At 55.7% G+C, this 18,980-nt stretch overlaps 1 protein-coding gene and 1 long non-coding RNA gene across 2 annotated transcripts; one reads left to right on the plus strand and one right to left on the minus strand.

Moving 5' to 3' along the window:
• Positions 1-546: 546 nt before the first annotated feature.
• LOC139704648 (uncharacterized) lies at positions 547-3,558 on the minus strand. Its single transcript, XR_011706486.1, has 2 exons — positions 1,760-3,558; positions 547-981 (listed from the first exon to the last, which is right to left on the minus strand). It is a non-coding gene; the product is annotated as an uncharacterized lncRNA (long non-coding RNA).
• Positions 3,559-8,727: 5,169 nt separating this feature from the next.
• On the plus strand, positions 8,728-11,017 carry LOC139704815 (high mobility group nucleosome-binding domain-containing protein 5-like). The gene is made up of 3 exons (XM_071609117.1): positions 8,728-9,149; positions 9,822-10,164; positions 10,325-11,017. Exons 1-3 carry the CDS (start codon positions 8,728-8,730, stop codon positions 11,015-11,017), a joined length of 1,458 nt encoding a protein of 485 aa, XP_071465218.1.
• Positions 11,018-18,980: the final 7,963 nt, after the last annotated feature.

The raw sequence follows: 18,980 nt of genomic DNA on the forward strand, positions 1-18,980 counted from the left end.
TATGTCCAAGAGACATATTCACCATGGCATTATTCATGATAACCAAGAAATGGAAACAACCTAAGTGTCCATTAGAGGATGAATGGATAAAGAAAATGTGAATTTCTTTCATTCAACATGGATGAACCTGGAAGATATTATGCTAAGTAAAATGAGCTAGACCTCAAAAAGATGAATACTACCCAATCTCACATTTATGGAATCTTAAAATGTCTCATAGAAGTAGAGGGTAGAATGGTGGTTAGCAGGCACCAGAGGGTTAGAGAAATGGGAAGATGTTGTTAAAAATGTACAAATTTGTAGTTACAAAGATATATAAATTCTGGAAAGCCAATGCACTGAATAATTAAAAATAAGGTTTGTACACTCAAAATTTGCTAAGAGAATAGAACTTATGTATTATCACACTAAGGAGATAAATATGTGAGGTGGTCTACATACTAATTAGGTTAATTGTGGCAATCATTTCACAATTTGTACATATATAAAAGTTTCACCTTGGACACTTTTGATAATTACAATTTTTACTTGTCAAGTGTACCTCAATAAAGTTAAAAGATACAGACATAATTTATTTTTCCCATCAATTCATATGAACCTCTAAATGATACAGGCATACATAAAACTCAGAAGGAATGAAGGAAGCATCTAACCAAAGTTACAATATCAACATTTTTGCTTGGAGAAAATGAGGAGAGACAGGTTTACTCCTGTGGTCTCTGCTTCCTGCCAGTTTCCTGTTCTTTGTTCTTGAGTTGGTTTTGGAGCATCTCCCAGACCTGGTGATGGTGTGTTCACAGTGGGGAGCGAGGCCCAGGGCCCAGGGCAGGCTCTGCCTGAGGGCAGGACTTCAGCTGCGGACCTCCTGAAGGGAGCTGCCCACCGGACCCACTAGGCGGTGCAGTCCAGGCCGCTCTGTTGGAGTAGCCTCTGTTTCCCATTTCTCGCCAGCCCAGGGCTGGTCTGCACCTCCTGGGCTCTCTGTCGGGCAAGCAGAGTGGGAGGGGTACTGTCCTGGGTAGGGAGTCATGGTCACCCTCCTGCTCGTGGGTGTCCTCTCAACCTTCAGCAGAACCTCATGAACACTAATCCCAGCCCGGTGCCACCACGTCCTCAGACCCTTCTCAGACATGACATGTCTGTGACCAAGCTCCTGCTAAGAAGTCCACGTGGGTAGGGTCACTTTCGTGTATCAATGCCAAGACACTGGCCTCTTTTGTGGATGGACACACTGCCAGGGAAATCACTAAGAACCTTTCCCATGACCCATCTCTGATTAACACAGAACATAACGTCCCATGCCTGTGGCCAAGGTCAGGAGTCTGCACCAGAGCCTACACCCAGCTGCACAGAGAGCATTTCCAGACACTAAATTGGCAGGCACAACCTGACAGCTTCACATAACACCCCGAGAGAAAACTCGGACATTTTACGTACATGCTCACTGACCGCGGCACCATTGCGTCCACAGTCAGAACAGAAAACAGCTTGGCCAGGGCGGAGAGCTGGTTCACCAGGGCCAGGTGCAGCAGCTCCCACCCGGCAGCCCAGGTTACTAGGAAGCAGGGACAGTCACCTGGCTCAGCCTCTTCCACCCCCAAGGGCACACACTCAAATTGTGCTGGGCACTGACAGAAAAAGTCCCCATCCCAGGCCAGGCCACTGTAGGGACCTTCACCATGCACACACCAGGCAGATGCTGTGGCCCCTCCTCTGCGCTGGCTGCTGGCCTGGGTGTGGAAACCCTGGACCAACTTACCATGGCTCTCTGTCTCCTGTGTCCTGTCTGAGTCGACACTGCAGGAGCTGGGCCCAGCTCTGGAAAAGCCCTCACAGATTCTGGGCCTCACTGACCCCGTGTCCAGAGCCTCACTCTCTAGCGGGAAGTACCAGAATCGGATCTGCCAACATCCTGGGAGAACCCTGGAGTGGGTGGGGTGCCGGACAGGGGCCAAGAGGAAACCTGGCTTTCCAGGCCACGTCAGCAGGGCTGCCCACACGTCCAGGAACACTTCTCCCACCACAGGGGGCACTGTGCATCGCTGTGTGACAGGCATCGCAAGGGCTGTGAATGGCACTGTGAGGCCAGACGCGAGCCTCCCTGCAGGGCACCCAGGGCCAGCAGGGGCCCCCAGGCCAAGCAGCCAGCACTCAGGACAGTGGGAGGTGCTCAGGAGCCCTCTACACTTAGGAACGTGGTCCCAGCCATGGCAGAGTGCAGCTAAGGGTGCCCTTTCAGGGACAGTGACTGCGCTCCCGTCCATCAGGCCTCCTCCTGCCCTGTGGCGGGGTTAGTCAGTTTGCACTGTTGTGACCCAAGGCTCAACAGGAACAACCTGCAGGAGGAATTTCTACTTTGACTCCCAGTTGTAGAGGTCTGGTTCCACAGTCAGCCAGCTCCATTGCACTGGGCCTGCCAGGAGAACAACAAGGGGAGAAGGTGTGGCAGAGAGAGCTGTTCCACTCACAACAGCCAGGTCGCAAAGAGAGAGACAGAACTGGGAGGGTCAGGGACAGCCATCATTCCCAGGGCATGTCCCCAGTGACCTGACTTCTCCAGCCAAACCCCACTGCCTAGAGCCATCACCTCACAGTCCATTCAGATTGTTAATCCATCTGAGGACTTGTGCCCTGGAATGTCACCGCCCACACAACCTGGGTGTCCTAAAGCCCCACCTCTGAGATTTATTCATCTGTGGACCACTCGTCTGATCATGGAACCATTGTGAGGGCATCCCAGATACAAGGCACGGGTTTTACCACTGGCCCTACAAACTAACGCACATGTCACAGTGTGAGGTGTCGTCTCAACCTCCCAGAGAGTCCCCAAGAGTCTTAACCATCTCAGCATAGCTCAAAGTCCAGGCCCAGTCTCCTCCAAGACTCACGTCCTCACAGAACTCAAAGCAAGTGAGGTGCTTTCAAAAGACAATTGCATTACATTTGGACAAAACAGGATCAGGGAACGAAGAACGTTAGGGAGGGGGGTGTGGATTGCAGATCATATTTGTAGTGATTACCAATAGTTCTGTTTCTCCTCTTCTTCCAAACACAGGAAAGCATCCCCTCTTCATCCCATCAAATTAAGCATGGTGTTGTGACTGCTTTGGCCACTAAACTAAGAGCAGGAATGACCTGGCTTCCTTTTGGTTGGAAGCCCTTCCATACAGTCTGCCGTTTCCCCTTGGTTTCCCCTTGGTTTCCCCTTGGCTTGAGATGGTGATGTCACTCACAGTTAACTCTTTGTCCCCCTGTGGTCCTGAGTGACTAGATGGTCAGACTCTCATCCCACCTGTTTCAGATGGGCAGTGAGAATAAGAAGTAAACATCTAAGATTTTGCACACGTTTGTTACTGCATCTGACTCAACCTAATGCAGCTGATTTGGTTGGGTTGGAAGCAGAGGTGCCTGCTTACAGTAGAGAGAGGCTGGAGCAAGGCCAGGTGCAGACCAGATCTGAGCAACTGGAATTCTCAGACCCTGCACAACGGTCTGCACAGAGTGGGCCAGTGAAGTGGCACCCAATGGAAATGAATACATGTTCTTTCCCAGGAAAAAAAGACAGCATTCCTGTTCCAACAGGGAAGAACAGGGCACAGAAATAAGACATGCAACCAAACGGCCCAAAACCCAACTGGGCTCACATGAAGGCCTGTAGCTCCACGCCCAGCATCCTGGACTTGGGTTGCTCGGACACCGACCACAGGGCCTGGGTAGCCGGACGCCTGTGGCTTGGCCTGCTGTGGCTCACGTGGCCTGTCTCTGGTGGGCTGTGCTTGACTCCTGCAGCTGTTCTCAGCAGCTCTCCCACGTTCTTGGCTCTCTGCATTTCCACCTGCAATCTCGGCCTCGGAGGTTCCTTGAGCACTTCCCTTTGCAAGTCTGCCTACAACATGGTGATGCCTCTCCGGCCTGCACCTCTTTAACTTCCTAGGCTCTCCATTGAAGGGTCAGCTTTGCTCCCCAGAGGCGTGGACTGCCCTGTCAGAGGCTGCCCAAAGGAACTCTGGCCCTGCCACATCTTGCCTGGCCCCAGGCTTCCCTTGGAAATCTCCATGGAAGTTCCCATGGCCCATATCTTCCACAGTTTTCATTTCTGCCTGCAAAACCCACACCCCAGGCGTGAGGCCAGGACCTGCTGCCAGCAGGCTCAGTAGCCAGGCCTCTTGGACCACGGCTGGGGTGGCCTGGTCAGCTGAGCATGGGGAAACGGGCCTGGGGAATCAGCTTCCTAGGTGCTCAAGTGAGTTTCCACTTTTACACCCAGGCACCTGCAGTGGACGGCCTGCTGCCTCCTGAGTGCCCCTGAGCCACCTTTCCTTTGTCTCCATGTGGAGGACTTGGTTTCTCCTCTCTGGCCCTAACCTCTCCGGCAGCCAGAGCACCCCTGCTCCTGAGTTTACATGTGCTCTGTGGCCATCATTCAAGTTTTTAAAATCCTTCCTCTCTGCTCCCTGCTCCTGATTGTCATAGTAAACCTGGCTAAAGTTGCAGCAATACCCATTCCACCACACAGATGCTAGGCTACCTTGAAATTTCTTCCACCGGATTAATTGGATCCTCACTTTTCAATTCTGTCTCACCCACAGTCACACGGCAAGGATGGCAGGCGGACACGTCCCTTTCCAGAGGGCAGCATGAGTGGCCTCTAACACCACTTCCAAGTAGAGCCCTGTTCCCTCTAAACCACAGCAAACACGTTCTTGGCTCTCTGCATTTCCACCAGCAAACTTGGCTTCGGAGGTTCCATGAGCACTTCCCTTTTTAAGTCTGCCTACAACATGGTGATGCTTCTCCGGCCTGCACCTCCGGAATTTTCCAGACTCCTCCCCAAGCCAGTTCCAAAGACTCCTGAACCCCTTGGTCAGGTGAGTCCCGGCAACGACCCACTTTGAACACTAATTTCTGTGTTGGTTAGCTTTGCATTGCTGGGACCAAAACACCTAGAAGTTCAGCTTGGAGAAGGAAAAGGTTCCGGTGGCTCGCAGTTTCACAGGTATCCATGGTCAGCAGACCCCATTTCTAGGTGCCTGAGGTGAGACAGAGCAAGCGGGTGGGAAGGGGTGGCAGACGAGGGCTGCTCGGCTCATGGCAGCCAGGTCACAGCGAGAAGAGCAGCAGGAAGGAGCCAGGGTGTGCGAACCTCCACCATTTGCTGCTCAAGAAACAGATTCTCAAGGAACAGCTTCTCAGTGCCCCTGCACCCCCCTTGGTCTAAAGACAGAATGGAGGCAGAGCTGTCCCCCCGAGGGCTGTGCAGTGAGGCTCCTCTGCCGTGCCTCTCCGTCTTCCTGGAGCCACCTGTCTCACTGGGCATGGGCTTCTCCCTGCCCCTCGGAGGCCGTCATTCCAATCTCTGCTCCTCGCTCTGGATCTCCTTCCCACGTATACGGATGCCCAGAGGGTCCAGGAGAATATCCTGCCCTCTCAAGACAGTTGATTGAATCACGTGTCAGGTCCCTGTTGCCAGGGAAGGTCACAGAGACACAGCTCCTGGGGAGGAGCCCGGGGACACCTGGGGAGGAGCCCGGGGACACCTGGGGAGGAGCCCGGGGACACCTGGGAACACTTGAGCCCGCAGCCCAGGTCCCGGCTCCACAGGCCTCACTCCTTCCTTCGTCAGGATCAGGATGTGTGTGGAGCACAGTTTCATCATCAGCTTCGCCGGTGTGTGTGCACGGTCTCCTCCGCCTGTGCATTGAATCCTCTATTTTCCCCTTTTTCTGCTCTCAATGTGGAGTGAGTACCATTAAAACGTGATGTGTTGTTTTCCTAGAGCCCTTTGAAAATCTGCTCAGTATTGTTACAGTTTGGATACGACGTGTCCCCCAAAGCTTCTGCTAATGTAGGAATGCTCAGAGGTGACATGGATCAGGCTAGGAGAGCTGTGGCCTAATGGGTGGATTCATCTGTTGGGCGGATTAATAATTTGAAAGGGCCAGTGTGCTGGGTGGTGACTGTAGTGGGGCCTGGCCAGTGCAGATGGTGCCCTGTGGCAGGTCTGGGTATCACCTATTTTGTCCCTTGACCCCCACCCGGCAACCACTCGTGGGCGCCTTTCCACCACGATGATCCGCCCTCCTCAGGGCTGGAGTGGTGGACCCTGGACTGAACCTCCACAACCGTGAGCCAGACATCGAGCTTCCCTCCTCTCTGTGGTTCTGGTGGGTGGCAAGGGGCACGGGCATTGCTCCCAGGCCAAAAAGATAACATCGAACATCAGGGAAGAGGTTTTGCTGAACAGATAAACAACATTAACCAACTTTTAGCTGGAACAAGAAAAAAGAGGAAAGACCCAAGTAAGTCAATCTGGATACGATAAAGGAGAGCTGATACACGATCCCACAGAAACCAAGGGCCAGGGGACTGGGAGGAACACCGGAATGCCAACTAACTGGAAGCCTGGAAGCAGTGAGGAACCCTGGACTCCCACCCACCACTGTCCAGCCACAGGGAAGGGGGAAGTGAGCAGAGCAGGGGCCAGCAGCAGGTGGAGTGGCAGCCCTGCCTGCCACGAGAAGCCCAGGGCCGAGCCTCCACTGCGGAGGGCTCCTGATGCTCAGAGAGGAGCCGACACCAACTCTTCCCTAACTGCCCCCCAGGAAAGGTGCTTTGCCCACAGCGGTGCAGGTCCCCAGTGTGGCGGGGTGAGAGGTGGGGGAGCTTGGAGCCCAGACTACCTTATGTGACCCTATTTGGAGACAGGACCTTTCCAGAGGTAACCACGTTAAAATGAGGCCACCAGAGGGGCCCCACTCCGACGTGTGGAGGGCAGGTGTGTGTAGGAATGCTTTTCCTAAAGCAGTGGGGCCTTGTGGGCGGTGCTGAGTCACTGAAAGCCGCCCTCAAGAGAGGGGCCCAAGAGTCAGTCAGCTCCTGAAAGAGCGGGGCCCTTACCAGGGCATGGCCGCTGGCCCACTGGCCAGCCCGCCCCGTGGCTGGCTTCCCGCCCCGCCCGGCTCCCCCCTCTTCAGGTGTGCACCTGAGACGATTCCTTCCGCCAGTCGGCCCTCTCGGAGCCTGAACAAATGGCCCCCCATCAGACATGCACCTTCCAGAACCTTGACTTACTGAGCTCTCCTCACCAGGAGATACCCAGACGCACGTGTTCTCTTATACCTGCAGAAAACAGACCAGCACAGGTTGAAAGGCAGGGAAATCTCAGAATTCCATCCTACAAGGCCATCATTGCCCTGATTTTAAAAAAATGAAGAATATACATTCAAAAATTCTCAACAAAATGCCAGGGCACAGAATCCAGGGGCACACCTGGCTGCCTGGGATTCACCACAGGGCTGCAGGGACCTCAGCCTCTCCCAGCCAGGGACCCTCTGCCCTCCCTATTAGAATGGCCATCACCACAAAGGTGCCCAGCAGCAAATGCTGGAGAAGCTGCCAAGGAGCTGGGGCCGCACGCAGTATCCCCAGGACTGCGTGTAAGTGCGGCAGTGCCAGGGGACAGCATGGGGTCACCTCGTAGAGCCACAGCAGGCCACAGCAGATCCAGAGAGGCCAGGCTGGGGAGATGGCCATGTTCGTCACCACTGGGCAATGGCCATGCTCATCACCACTGGGTGATGGCCACTCTTCTCACATCTCACCCAGAAGCGAGTCCCCGAGGGTCTATCACGTGTGTTGTCACACAGTGCATGCCTTTCATCGGTAAAGGTACAAAATCTTGACGCGTAGGATGGGAGCTCCAAAGCTGGTGCACAGGCTGCCAAGAAGAGGGTCCCTTACCAACCTGTGGAACCACCTGCGATGCTTGGAGGCCTCACCTCGTGGAACCTAGGTTAAGGGACCCGATGTTAGATTCAGCAGATGTTTTAATCAGCTGTCTGCTTAACAAACATCTTTAGGAGGGATCCCACTGATGTTAGATCCATTTGGTGCGTCTTCTCTGTAAAAACTTCACACAAATGAGACTCACCGTCTTGATCACAGCAGGGTTGACTATCGACTCACGTTAGAGTCAGTTTAGACAGCTGAATTAGGAGGAGCTCTGAAATCCTCGGGGAGAGGTTTTAAGGTAGACGTGTATGAACAAGATCGTTCCCCGTTCCCCGTTCCCCTTCCTGTGTTGTGGCACTGAGGGAGGAATTGGTCCAGAAGGCACGGAGGTAAGACCTTGTCCTGACTCTGATCGTCAAAATTTCATGGCCCACCAAAAAAAGCCTATGATGTGGGGCATCCCTCTGCTCTGTGGACTGAGGAATATGCGAAGGAGAAGGAGGACATCTAGTGGCCGTTAGGTGTTTAACGGCCTTTTCCAGGAGGGGTTTATAGAAGCAATGAAATTCAAAGGCGTCCCTTGCAGCCAATGAAACTTGTGCAGCACATAGAAGCACAGAAATGACAAGGGGGGATGCAGGCGAGAGCACGGGAACAGAAAGAATATGCACATAAAAGCAGGAGAACAGGAGGAAGGTGCAGGGGGGAGCTCCAGAACAGGAGGAGGATGAATGTGGAGGACAAAAACAAAGGGAGGGTGCAAGGGGACAATGGGGGAAAGGGGAGGATGCACGTGGAGCACGGGAACAAGGGGAAGATGCATGTGGAACATGGGAACAAGGGGAGGGTACACGTGGAGCACAGGAAAAAGGGGAGGATGCATGTGGAGCACGGGAACAAGGAGAGGGTGCACATGGAGCACGGAAACAAGGCGAGGATGCGCGTGGAGCACAGGACAAGGGGAGGATACACGTGGAGCATGGGAACAAGGGGAGGATGCACGTGGAGCACGAGAACAAGGGGAAGATGCATGTGGAACATGGGAACAAGGGGAGGGTACACGTGGAGCACAGGAAAAAGGGGAGGATGCATGTGGAGCACGGGAACAAGGAGAGGGTGCACATGGAGCACGGAAACAAGGCGAGGATGCACATGGAGCACTGGAACAAGGGGAGGATGCACGTGGAGAATGGGAACAAGGGGAGGATGCACGTGGAGCACGGGAACAAGGGGAAGATGTATGTGGAACATGGGAACAAGGGGAGGGTGCACGTGGAACATGGGAACAAGGGAAGGATACACGTGGAGCACAGGAACAAGGGGAGGATGCACGTGGAGCACGGGAACAAGGAGTGGATGCCCATGGAGCACGGGAACAAGGGCAGGATGCACGTGAAGCACGGGAATGAGGGGAGGATGCACGTGGAGCACGGGAACAAGGGGAGGATGCATTGGAGCACGGGAACAAGGGGAGGATGCACATGGAGCACGGGAACAAGGGGAAGATGCATGTGGAACATGGGAACAAGGGGAGGGTTCACGTGGAGCATGGGAATAAGGGGAGGATGCACGTGGAGCACGGGAACAAGGGGAGGATGCACGTGGAGCACAGGAACAAGGGGTGAATGCCCGTGGAGCACGGGAACAAGGGGAAGATGCACATGTAGCACGGGAAAAAGGGGAGGGTGCACGTGGAGCACAGGAACGAGGGGAGGATGCACGTGGAGCACGGGAACAAGGGGAGGATGCACGTGGAGCAGGGGAACAAGGGGAGGATGCACGTGGAGCACGGGAACAAGGGGAGGATACACGTAGAGCACAGGAACGAGGGGAGGATGCATGTGGAGCAGGGGAACGAGGGGAGGATGCATTGGAGCACGGGAACAAGGGGAGGATGCACGTGGAGCACGTGAACAAGGGGAGGATGCACGTGGAGCACAGGAACCAGGGGAAGATGCATGTGGAACATGGGAACAAGGGGAGGGTGCACGTGGAACATGGGAACAAGAGGAGGATACACGTGGAGCACAGGAACGAGGGGAGGATGCATATGGAGCATGGGAATGAGGGGAGGATGCATTGGAGCATAGGAACAAGGGGAGGATGCACGTGCAGCACGGGAACAAGGGGAGGATGCACGTGAAGCACGGGAACAAGGGGAGGGTACACGTGGAGCACGGGAACAAGGAGTGGATGCCCGTGGAGCACGGGAACAAGGGGAGGAAGCACGTGGAGCAGGGGAACAAGGGGAGGATGCAAGTGGAGCACGGGAACAAGGGGAGGATGCACGTGGAGCACGGGAACAAGGGGAGGACGCACGTGGAGCATGGGAACGAGGGGAAGATGCACGTGGAGCACGGGAACGAGGGGAGGATGCACGTGGAGCACGGGAACAAGGGGAAGATGCATGTGGAACATGGAAACAAGGGGAGGGTACACGTGGAGCATGGGAAAAACGGAAGGATGCATGTGGAGCATGGGAACAAGGGGAGGGTGCACGTGGAACATGGGAACAGGGAAGGATACACGTGGAGCACAGGAACGAGGGGAGGATGCACGTGGAGCACAGGAACGAGGGGAGGATGCATTGTAGCACAGGAACAAGGGGAGGATGCACGTGGAGCACGGGAACAAGGGGAGGATGCACGTGGAGCACGGGAACGAGGTTAGGATGCACGTGGAGCACAGTAACAAGGGGAGGGTGCACGTGCAGCACAGGAACAAGGGGAGGATGCACGTGGAGCACAGGAACAAGGGGAGGATGCACGTGGAGCATGGGAACAAGGGGAGGATGCACGTGGAGCACTGGAACAAGGCGAGGATGTGTGTGGAACATGGGAACAAGGGGAGGATGCACGTGGAGCACGGGAACAAGTGGAGGATGCACATGGAGGATGGGAACAAGGCTAGGGTGCATGTGGAGCACAGGACCAAGGGATCAATGCACTTGGAGTATGGGAACAAGGAGAGGGTGCACGTGGAGCACTGGAACAAGGCGAGGTTGTATGTGGAACATGGGAACAAGGGGAGGATGCACGTGGAGCACGGGAACAAGTGGAGGATGCACATGGAGGATGGGAACAAGTCGAGGGTGCATGTGGAGCACAGGACCAAGGGATCAATGCACTTGGAGTATGGGAACAAGGAGAGGGTGCACGTGGAACATGGGAACAAGGGGAGTATTCACGTGGAGCACGTGAACAAGGGGAGGGTGCCCCCCTTCACCAGGAAGTCTAAGGAGAAAAGCCATCAAGTGCATTCCCTCTCCAGCCCTGCACAGCTCTAGTGGAGGGGCACAGACATGTGAATCTAGGGAACATGAGGTTAAGGGAATAACTCTACACAGGGGCCCACGGTGCTCACCCCATATACTTCCTTCCAAGAAGCCTTTTACCTGCAGCCCTGCCTGGCCTGGGTAGACAGTATATGTCACATTCCTTAGTGAACTACCTGTTAACTCAGGAGAAGTGCAGGCCCACCATTACGTAGGTAAGAGGAACCCAAGTTGCCCTGATGGAGACCCTTCTGTGACCCTCTTCACAGACCAGGTCCAAGAACTCTGGGAAATGAGGTAGCTCCCCCTAACCATAAAGTCTGTTAAAATGTATGGTTAAGAATCCAGTTGGGACCAGCCAGCATGGGACACAGTGACCTCCAGTGGCCATGGCAGTGAAGACGTGAAATTGATATCAGCCTGCTGACAGTCGAAAGTTGTGCTTCTCTTTTGAGAAGTGTCCCCTTTCCCTTTCCTTCCCTTCAGTAAACTCATTCCTGCTACTCTGAGCGACGTGGCTGAAATCTTTTTGACTTGGTCTCAACAATCAGGGATGGGGGGACTTCATGCTGCCTCAGTTTCCCAGAAGGCCCAGCTCTGTGACACAGCTGCCGTGTGGCTCCAGGGCCTTGGAGTGCTGGCCTGGGTGGCGGGTCTTTCTCCCGTCCTGGCTGCAGCAGCACCCCACCCCTGCTTCAGCTTGTGTGTGGGGCTGTACACCCTGCTCAGCAGGGAAGACCAGAGCCAGCTGCCCCCTTGGGGGGCCACAGGTCCCCAGCAGAGTGTGCGGAGGGAGCCAGGGGAGCTGTTGGTGTTGGTGAGACATGACAAAGGAAGAAGCCCCATCTCCACCCTGCTGGGCATGGGCAGAGAGTGACCAAGTATGAAGTCCAGGGCAGGCAGGTACATGGACAGGAGCAATGAAGGAACCCGCTCCTCTAAGGTGGGAGGGCTCGTGGGCAGCAGGACGACCCCAGGGCTCCAGTTCAGCCCTCTCTGAGGACGGTGTTCTGACCCCCCAGGAGGCGGCTGTCCAGCTCTGTGGAATGAAGGTCACCCTCTCAGGGAGAGTACCCAGCAAAGGGCTGTGCAAGAGAGCTCCCCACCCTGTCCAAGGCCAGCATTTCCTGGGCAAATCCTGAGCCACTGACAGCGTCAATGTGAGGCGAGACTAAGGGTTCCCACCCAGCGAGGGTGGACTTCTGTCTTGACAAGTTGGGACATCAGCTGGCACTTCACAGAGATGACGACGTCAGTGGGGGTACCCGGGGTAAAAGGTAGCATGAGTATCTGAGGGGACACAGGCATCCTGGACAAATGGGGTAGCAATCTCTGCTCATTGAAAGGCGGGGCCATCACCACAGCTCAGGTGCCACAGACCCAAAGGGTGAATCGGGCAGGACAAGACGGCAGCCTTGACTGGAGTAGGGCCACAGTGTCTGACCCCTCTGGAGCCTGACGTCCAGCCCAAAACCTGGGCAGGGCCTGTGAGGAACACTGATTTTACAGGGACCCCACCAGCCACAAGAGAACCTGAGCACTGTAGGGAGGACACCACCCAGAACCTGAGCACTGTAGGGAGGACACCACCCAGAGCCTGAGCACTGTAGGGAGGACACCACCCAGAACCTGAGCACTGTAGGGAGGACACCACCCAGAGCCTGAGCACTGTAGGGAGGACACCACCCAGAGCCTGAGCACTGTAGGGAGGACACCACCCAGAGCCTGAGCACTGTAGGGAGGACACCACCCAGAACCTGAGCACTGTAGGGAGGACACCACCCAGAGCCTGAGCACTGTAGGGAGGATACCACCAAGAACCTGAGCACTGTAGGAAGGACACCACCCAGAACCTGAGCACTGTAGGGAGGACACCACCAGAGCCTGAGCACTGTAGGGAGGACACCACCAGAGCCTGAGCACTGTAGGGAGGACACCACCAGAACATGAGCACTGTAGGAAGGACACCACCCAGAACCTGAGCACTGTCGGATGGATACCTCCCAGCCTTTAGCAGGGATCGTCCACCAGAAAGCAACAGAGTCACTCATGCCCTGGACAAGGACTGGAGGACCACCATGCCACCTTCCCAGCTGGGGACCAGGGAACCAGCTGCCAAGCAAATCCATAGGGGAGCAGCCAGTGGCACTCAGATGCACAGGGCACCTGATCCAAGCACCTCCCCACCTGTCCTTCGGCCCCACCTCGGGCACTGCAGGAAAGGCCTGGGCCTGGGGTTTGGGGGCTTAACAGCCGGAGCAGAGGCAGGAGGGGCCAGGACACCAAACAGGCTGCACCCTGCCCTGCCCTCCAGGGCTCGCAGCTGACAGCAGGCTGACCTGCACTGTGAGAGTGCACTGTGTGCTGCCCAAGACCCAGAGTGTCAGCCTGTGGGTGTCCAGGGCACCAGCCAGGTTGGGTCAGGACTGTGGCTGGAGGGGAATATGGAGTGGGGGGCTAGAGCCAGGCTTCTGCCGAGCAGAGGAGCAAAGGCCTCATTCCTGCTAGCCGCAGGGCCACAGGCCTTCACCACAGGCCCTCACCCCACTGCCCTCCACAGGCACACCAAAGGCCCCTGTGCAGAGGGTCTGAAATCCAAGGGGCAGAAGTGTCAGAGCCTGGCAGCCACCCATGCGGACCAGAAGGCAGGCCCCGCCCTGTGGGCTTGAGTGGGTGGGGCCGAAAGAGGACTCCTAAGGAAGTTCAGGTCCATCTCTGGGGCTGGGCCTTATGTGGAAAGGGGCCTTGGCAAGCACAACCCATGTAGGATGGTGAGATGGAGGGGTCCTGGGTAAGTGGGTGTCCTCATGGAGGGAGGCAGAGGTGTTGAACCACGATGCAAAGAAAAGACCACCAACTCCATTTTAAATCAGATTAAAGCAAGCTTGCATGGTGTGCACAAAGCTGGCCAGTGGCTGCCTCTCCCAAAGCCGGGCTAGAGGTCAGCAGCCCAGGGTCCAGGTAAAAGGTTTTATGGCACAAAGAGTTACGAAGAGGGGTGTCTTGGGACCTTACAGCTAACGGGGTTCTGGCCAGTGTAATACTAGTTAAGATGGCAGGTTAATTTAGGAAGAATTTAGAATTTAGGAGGCGCTGCTGTTATTGGTCAGGGAGAGCCAGGCATGGGTGAGTTCAGAGCACGGGCAGGAATTCCAAACGAGTTTGGACATCAGGTTGTCAGGCCAAATAGAAGCCTTAGTGTTTTATAGTAAAAGAGAAATGAACTTTTCATAGGTCGTGATGCTACGACTCTCAGTCTTCAGACGGAATTAGGCTGGGTTCATCAAGAGGGGACCTGACACAGAGGGGAGGAGCTGTGGGAAGACAGAGCAGGGGGAACAGCATCTGAGAGGACGGGAAAGGCCGGGGATGGGGACCTCGGCCTGGAAGCTGGGAAAGCGGGGAACCTCTAGGGGCTTGGCCTGCCACCCTGTGACCCAGGCCCAGTCAGACTCCTGCAGGCTTCTGGCCTCCACAGCTGGGGGAGAATAAATATGCACCTTGTCACAGCCGCCACAGAACACCCCTAGGAGGAGCTCCAAGAACAGCTGTGGAAACTGCAGGCCTCCAGGCATCCCACCCTGCAGCCCTGGACTCCTCTCCTGGTGCCTGAGGCCATTCAGAGCCCAGAGGTAGGATGGTGGCCTCCACATCCCACCTCTCAGGATCACACACTCCTGCTCAGGATGGAATGGCCCCCATCACCCTGTTGGGGCATGAGGCTCTTCAGAGGCTGAACTGGGGGCTTTTCACTAAGCAGGTGCTGATCAGGTCCAGGTGATATCCCTGCTGTTGGTGTCACCAGGATCCCCTTCAAGACCACCCAGCACTCCTTCCCCTCCCTGCCCAAGGCCCAGGTCTCAGCTAGGGGATGGACCTTTGCTTTGAGCTCCAACCACCCAGAACCTGATGGAGCTGACACCTACTCTAGGAAGCACGTTCCATGGCTACAGAATCCAGAGCTGACTGCAGAGGAGGCAGACGCAGATGTCCCTCCCAACGCTGGGGGTAATGCAGGGGCCAGCTGTGGCTCAAGGCAGACCGTGTCCCCTATTCTGTGCTAGCTAGGTAGGGACAGGAGCCCCCGGCTGTGAGTAGGCGTGCAAGGAGCCGGGCACCCCGAGAGCTGGCAGAGGCTTCTCCCATCCTGTGAAGGGACTTGGGCCTAGGACCCCACACAGGAGGGGTGGCCCTGGCTGGCTCCTGCACTTGCAGGGCACCACAGAGCATCCTGGGGAGGCCGGAGCTGGGGCTGGGGTGGGGCCAGCAGAGCCCAGACACACGAGCCCCATGGGACTGGACAAGGGCAGGTGGGCTGAGCAAGGAGGGTGCCCAGGACCATACACTGCCCCCAAAGCCCAAGCGGCTGAGGACACAGGTATGAGTACCTCACAGATTGTCCAAAGAGGGGAGTCTTGGAGCTTTGGGGGCACACAGAAAGGAAGCCCACTGAGGAGTGGAGCAGGAAGACCCCCAGGGCAGGGGCCCACTGGAAAGTGTCTGATTTGTGGAGTCCCTGCTGAGGGGCTCCCACAAGAAGGGGCCATGAGCCTCACCTAGAGTGGCCCCTCTTCCCCACAGCCTTGGGCTGGTCCCCAGCAGCTGCCATTTGCACGAGGACATCTTGGACACATCTGCTGGCATGTTTAACCAGCCGGCACTGCACCCTGGGCCCTGAGCACCTGGACACCTGGGATCAGGATGGGCAGCAAGGGCAGCCCTTGGGGGCCAAGGAGGCTCTGCTGGGGACGCTGGAGCTCAGCAGGTACAGAATTCAGCCTGAGGTCCAAGGCCATATGCCCCGCTACTGGCTGAGGCCCAGGGAGTGCGCGGAGGTGACAGAGCCTTCCCAGGGACAGCTTTGTCACTTCTGTGAGGTCGTCATCACCAATGGCACCTGGCTTTTCCAACCCTCTATTTACCCACCTTAAGGTCCTCCAAGGGAACACAGAGGGTTCCAGAAACATGCAACTCCCCTATGGCTCCAGGAGGTGAGAAGCTGGGAATGCGTGGAGTACTGAGGACAAGGGCCCTTAGCCAGAGGCTGGGGTCCAGCAGGATTCCTCCAGGAAGGGCTCTGCTGGCCCCTCCCAACACAGCATGCAGTAGCACAGCTGTCACTCTCCCTGGACCCAGGGCCCGGTCCCAAGGCTGACCCTGGCACCACCTTAGGGTTACAAGGCCGGGCATGGCCTGGGGCAGTCTGGGAAACTGTGGGGACAGGTGCAGGGTCACTGGGTCACAGCCCAGAAGAAAAGCCCTGACCACAGTGCTCAGCACAGACACCTGGGAGACACAGCAAGTAGTCGAAGCTGCCCAGAAGAGAAGCTGACCACGAGACCTGCAGAAGCAGTGGTCCCCACGAGAGGCTCTGTTGGCCTCTTGGAGGTCGAGAGGTGACCTAAAAAGAGGAGCTGAGAAGTCTGCTTTCCAAAGACCCCACAGTGGGCCAACAGGAAGCCTGGAGGGACACTTGCCACCAGGGGCAGCACTGGACACGGGTGCCATTCCAGGCCAGGCATCTGGTCACGGCATGAGGAAGGAGCTAGAGTGAGCACTAAGACACTTGACTAGGTCCCAGGTGTCTCTTTGCTGACTTCAGAGTCTTCTTCAAATGACCTTCTTTAAAAGTGGAAAGAAAGCCAATGTCGGCCAAGCAGAAGCGAAGGAGCCAACTGGACAGCACACCAGGAGGAAGGGTGCAGGGGCCTGACTCTCGCGGGTCCACTGGGGTGGTGTGAAGCGGGGATTCCTGGCGAGAGTCCCCACTTATTGGGAAGGGAGGTTCCTCTAGTAGCACTGGTCCACTGTAGTAACTTCTGGCCAGCGACTGACCCCGGTGACATTACCATGGGTTCACTTGTTGTGAAGCCCTGGAATAGGATGACCACCACCACCGTTCCAGAGAGGACCAACTAGGGTCAAAATCTCCACGGCCCGGGGCGGAGGAGGAGTTGGACTCCTGATTAGGGAAGATTGCTGAAGGGGGCCCCAGTCCTCAAGGCAAACGATGAGTTGGACCCCCTCTGTCTTCCCTGCTCAGAGGTGAGCCGCCCTCTCCCTGAGGGGGCTCTGCGGGCTCCCTTGGCCTTCCCTCCCCTTCACTTGTGATACAGTCCTCTTGCGTGATTTTGGTGTCTGACTTTGAATTTTCTTTCATTGGAACACAAGAACCGAGGTGTGGGGTTTCCCTGTTCCCTGTGACACCAGGATGCAGGACTCGGGGTGTTCTCCTATTAGAAACACCTGGTGTCCCTAGGAATCCCACCTGGGCTGGGAAGTGGCTGGGCAGAGCAGGCTCTGCTTCTGCAGAAGGTGTGCTCCCGGCCTGGCTCACACCTGGGCAGAGTGCGCCCGCTCTGTCCCCTGACCGCTCTGCCCCTTGCTCTCATGGGGGAGCTGGGGCTACACCTACACAACTGGCTAGTTCTAATTGGGGCAGGAAAGGGAGGGGCTGTAGTTAAAATGGCATTGACTGGATGTGACATCACAGTCAAGGCTGGACGCTATATTCCGAAAATGCACCACTGGACTTCCTAGTTCTCACAACCCCCCTTTACACCTTTGGGACTCACTTTCGCTTTATTCTTGTGCCCTTTGGTCCTGCCCTGCATCCTAGACATACTAGCTTGTTGAGGTGGCAATTGCCCATAATAATGAGTCCTCCCCATTTAGCAACTCAGATAGCGTCCATGTCTATAACTTAACTTCAATGTCCCCTGCAAGGGACCTGCGCTCCAGGGAATGAAACTCTGGTTGGACACTCTGGGGGTCCCTGACCACCAGGCATCCGGTCTTGCAAGACCATCACTGAAGTAAAGCGTTGCTTTCTGCTGTCCCTCGTGTCTCCTAGTCCACTCTTTGGGCTTGGACAGGTGAGCATGTTCCTCACCCAGCCACCATCATAGAAATAAAGACCCACTCATTGGTTGGGGTCCCAGCCCACTGGAGTCTTGGAGGGTTGGTCCTGCAAGGGACCTGCTTCTCAGCCAAGACCACTGACATCTCCCCAGCCCCTGGAGGGAAATGCAGGCTCTGCCAGGATCCAGGATGGACCAAAGGACACCCAAAGTGGGACAGGCTTCACTTCATAATCCAAATTGTGAAACTGCGCAACGCTTTTTCTTTAAGATTCTTAGCATTTGAAACACCATTGACGGTTAAAGCAAATAATAAATATAGAAAAAATAATCCAACTGTAAAGGACTAATATCATTAGAATGCAATGAATTTAAGCTAATGAAAGAAAGAGTCAATACACCTACCTGCTCTTGCCCCCCTGTGTGCCCCTCCCCTGCTCTGCCCCTCCCTGCTCCTGTACCCCTTCTGAACCTACCCCTTCCCTGCACCTGGGCCTCCCCTGGACCTGGGCCTCCCCTGGACCTGGGCCTCCTCTGCACCTGCCCCTCCCCTGCACATGGGCCTCCTCTGTTCCTGAGCCCATCCTGGACCTGGGCTGTTAGGTGCAGGGCAGGTTGAACTAAGTTGTCTGCAGGGCACGCTGAAGGAATGTTAGCTGCAGGATAACCCAGGCACTCAACTCCCCCCCCCCCTTCTGGTCCTTAATCACCTGTTTGCATCAAGTCTGAACACTCAACCCCACTCGAGGCTGTACACTTGACCCCCAACCATGTAGGAAACCCACATCTGACCCTGCCCCATCTTCCTGAAGGTAGAAGACGACACCCTTAGAAACTACCATATGATCCGATCACTGTATGCCAACAAGGCAGCTTGCAGACCCAGAGACCCCATTAGATTTGGGCTATAAAAATTCCCTCCTGCTGGGGCCTGTCTCTCTTGCTTTTCAATCTCTCTTGCTCTCTCTCTATTTCAATCTTTCTCACTTTCCCTATCTCTTGCTCTCTCTTTCCTCTCTCTCACTCTACCTCTCTCCCTCTCTCTTACTCTCTCTTTCCTCTGTCTCTCCCTCTCACCTTCTCTCTTCTCTCTCTCTCTCTCTCTCTCTCTCTCT

Source organism: Marmota flaviventris, chromosome 2, assembly GCF_047511675.1.
Source record: "Marmota flaviventris isolate mMarFla1 chromosome 2, mMarFla1.hap1, whole genome shotgun sequence".
Lineage (NCBI taxonomy): Eukaryota > Metazoa > Chordata > Mammalia > Rodentia > Sciuridae > Marmota > Marmota flaviventris.

Coding starts and splice junctions, on each gene's coding strand:
- LOC139704815 (XM_071609117.1), top strand. CDS start 8,728: ATGCACGTGGAGCACGAGAACAAGGGGAAGATGCATGTGGAACATGGG. Junction 9,150..9,821: donor CACGGGAATGAGGGGAGGAT/GCACGTGGAGCA, acceptor ATTGGAGCATAG/GAACAAGGGGAGGATGCACG. Junction 10,165..10,324: donor AACATGGAAACAAGGGGAGG/GTACACGTGGAG, acceptor GATGCATTGTAG/CACAGGAACAAGGGGAGGAT.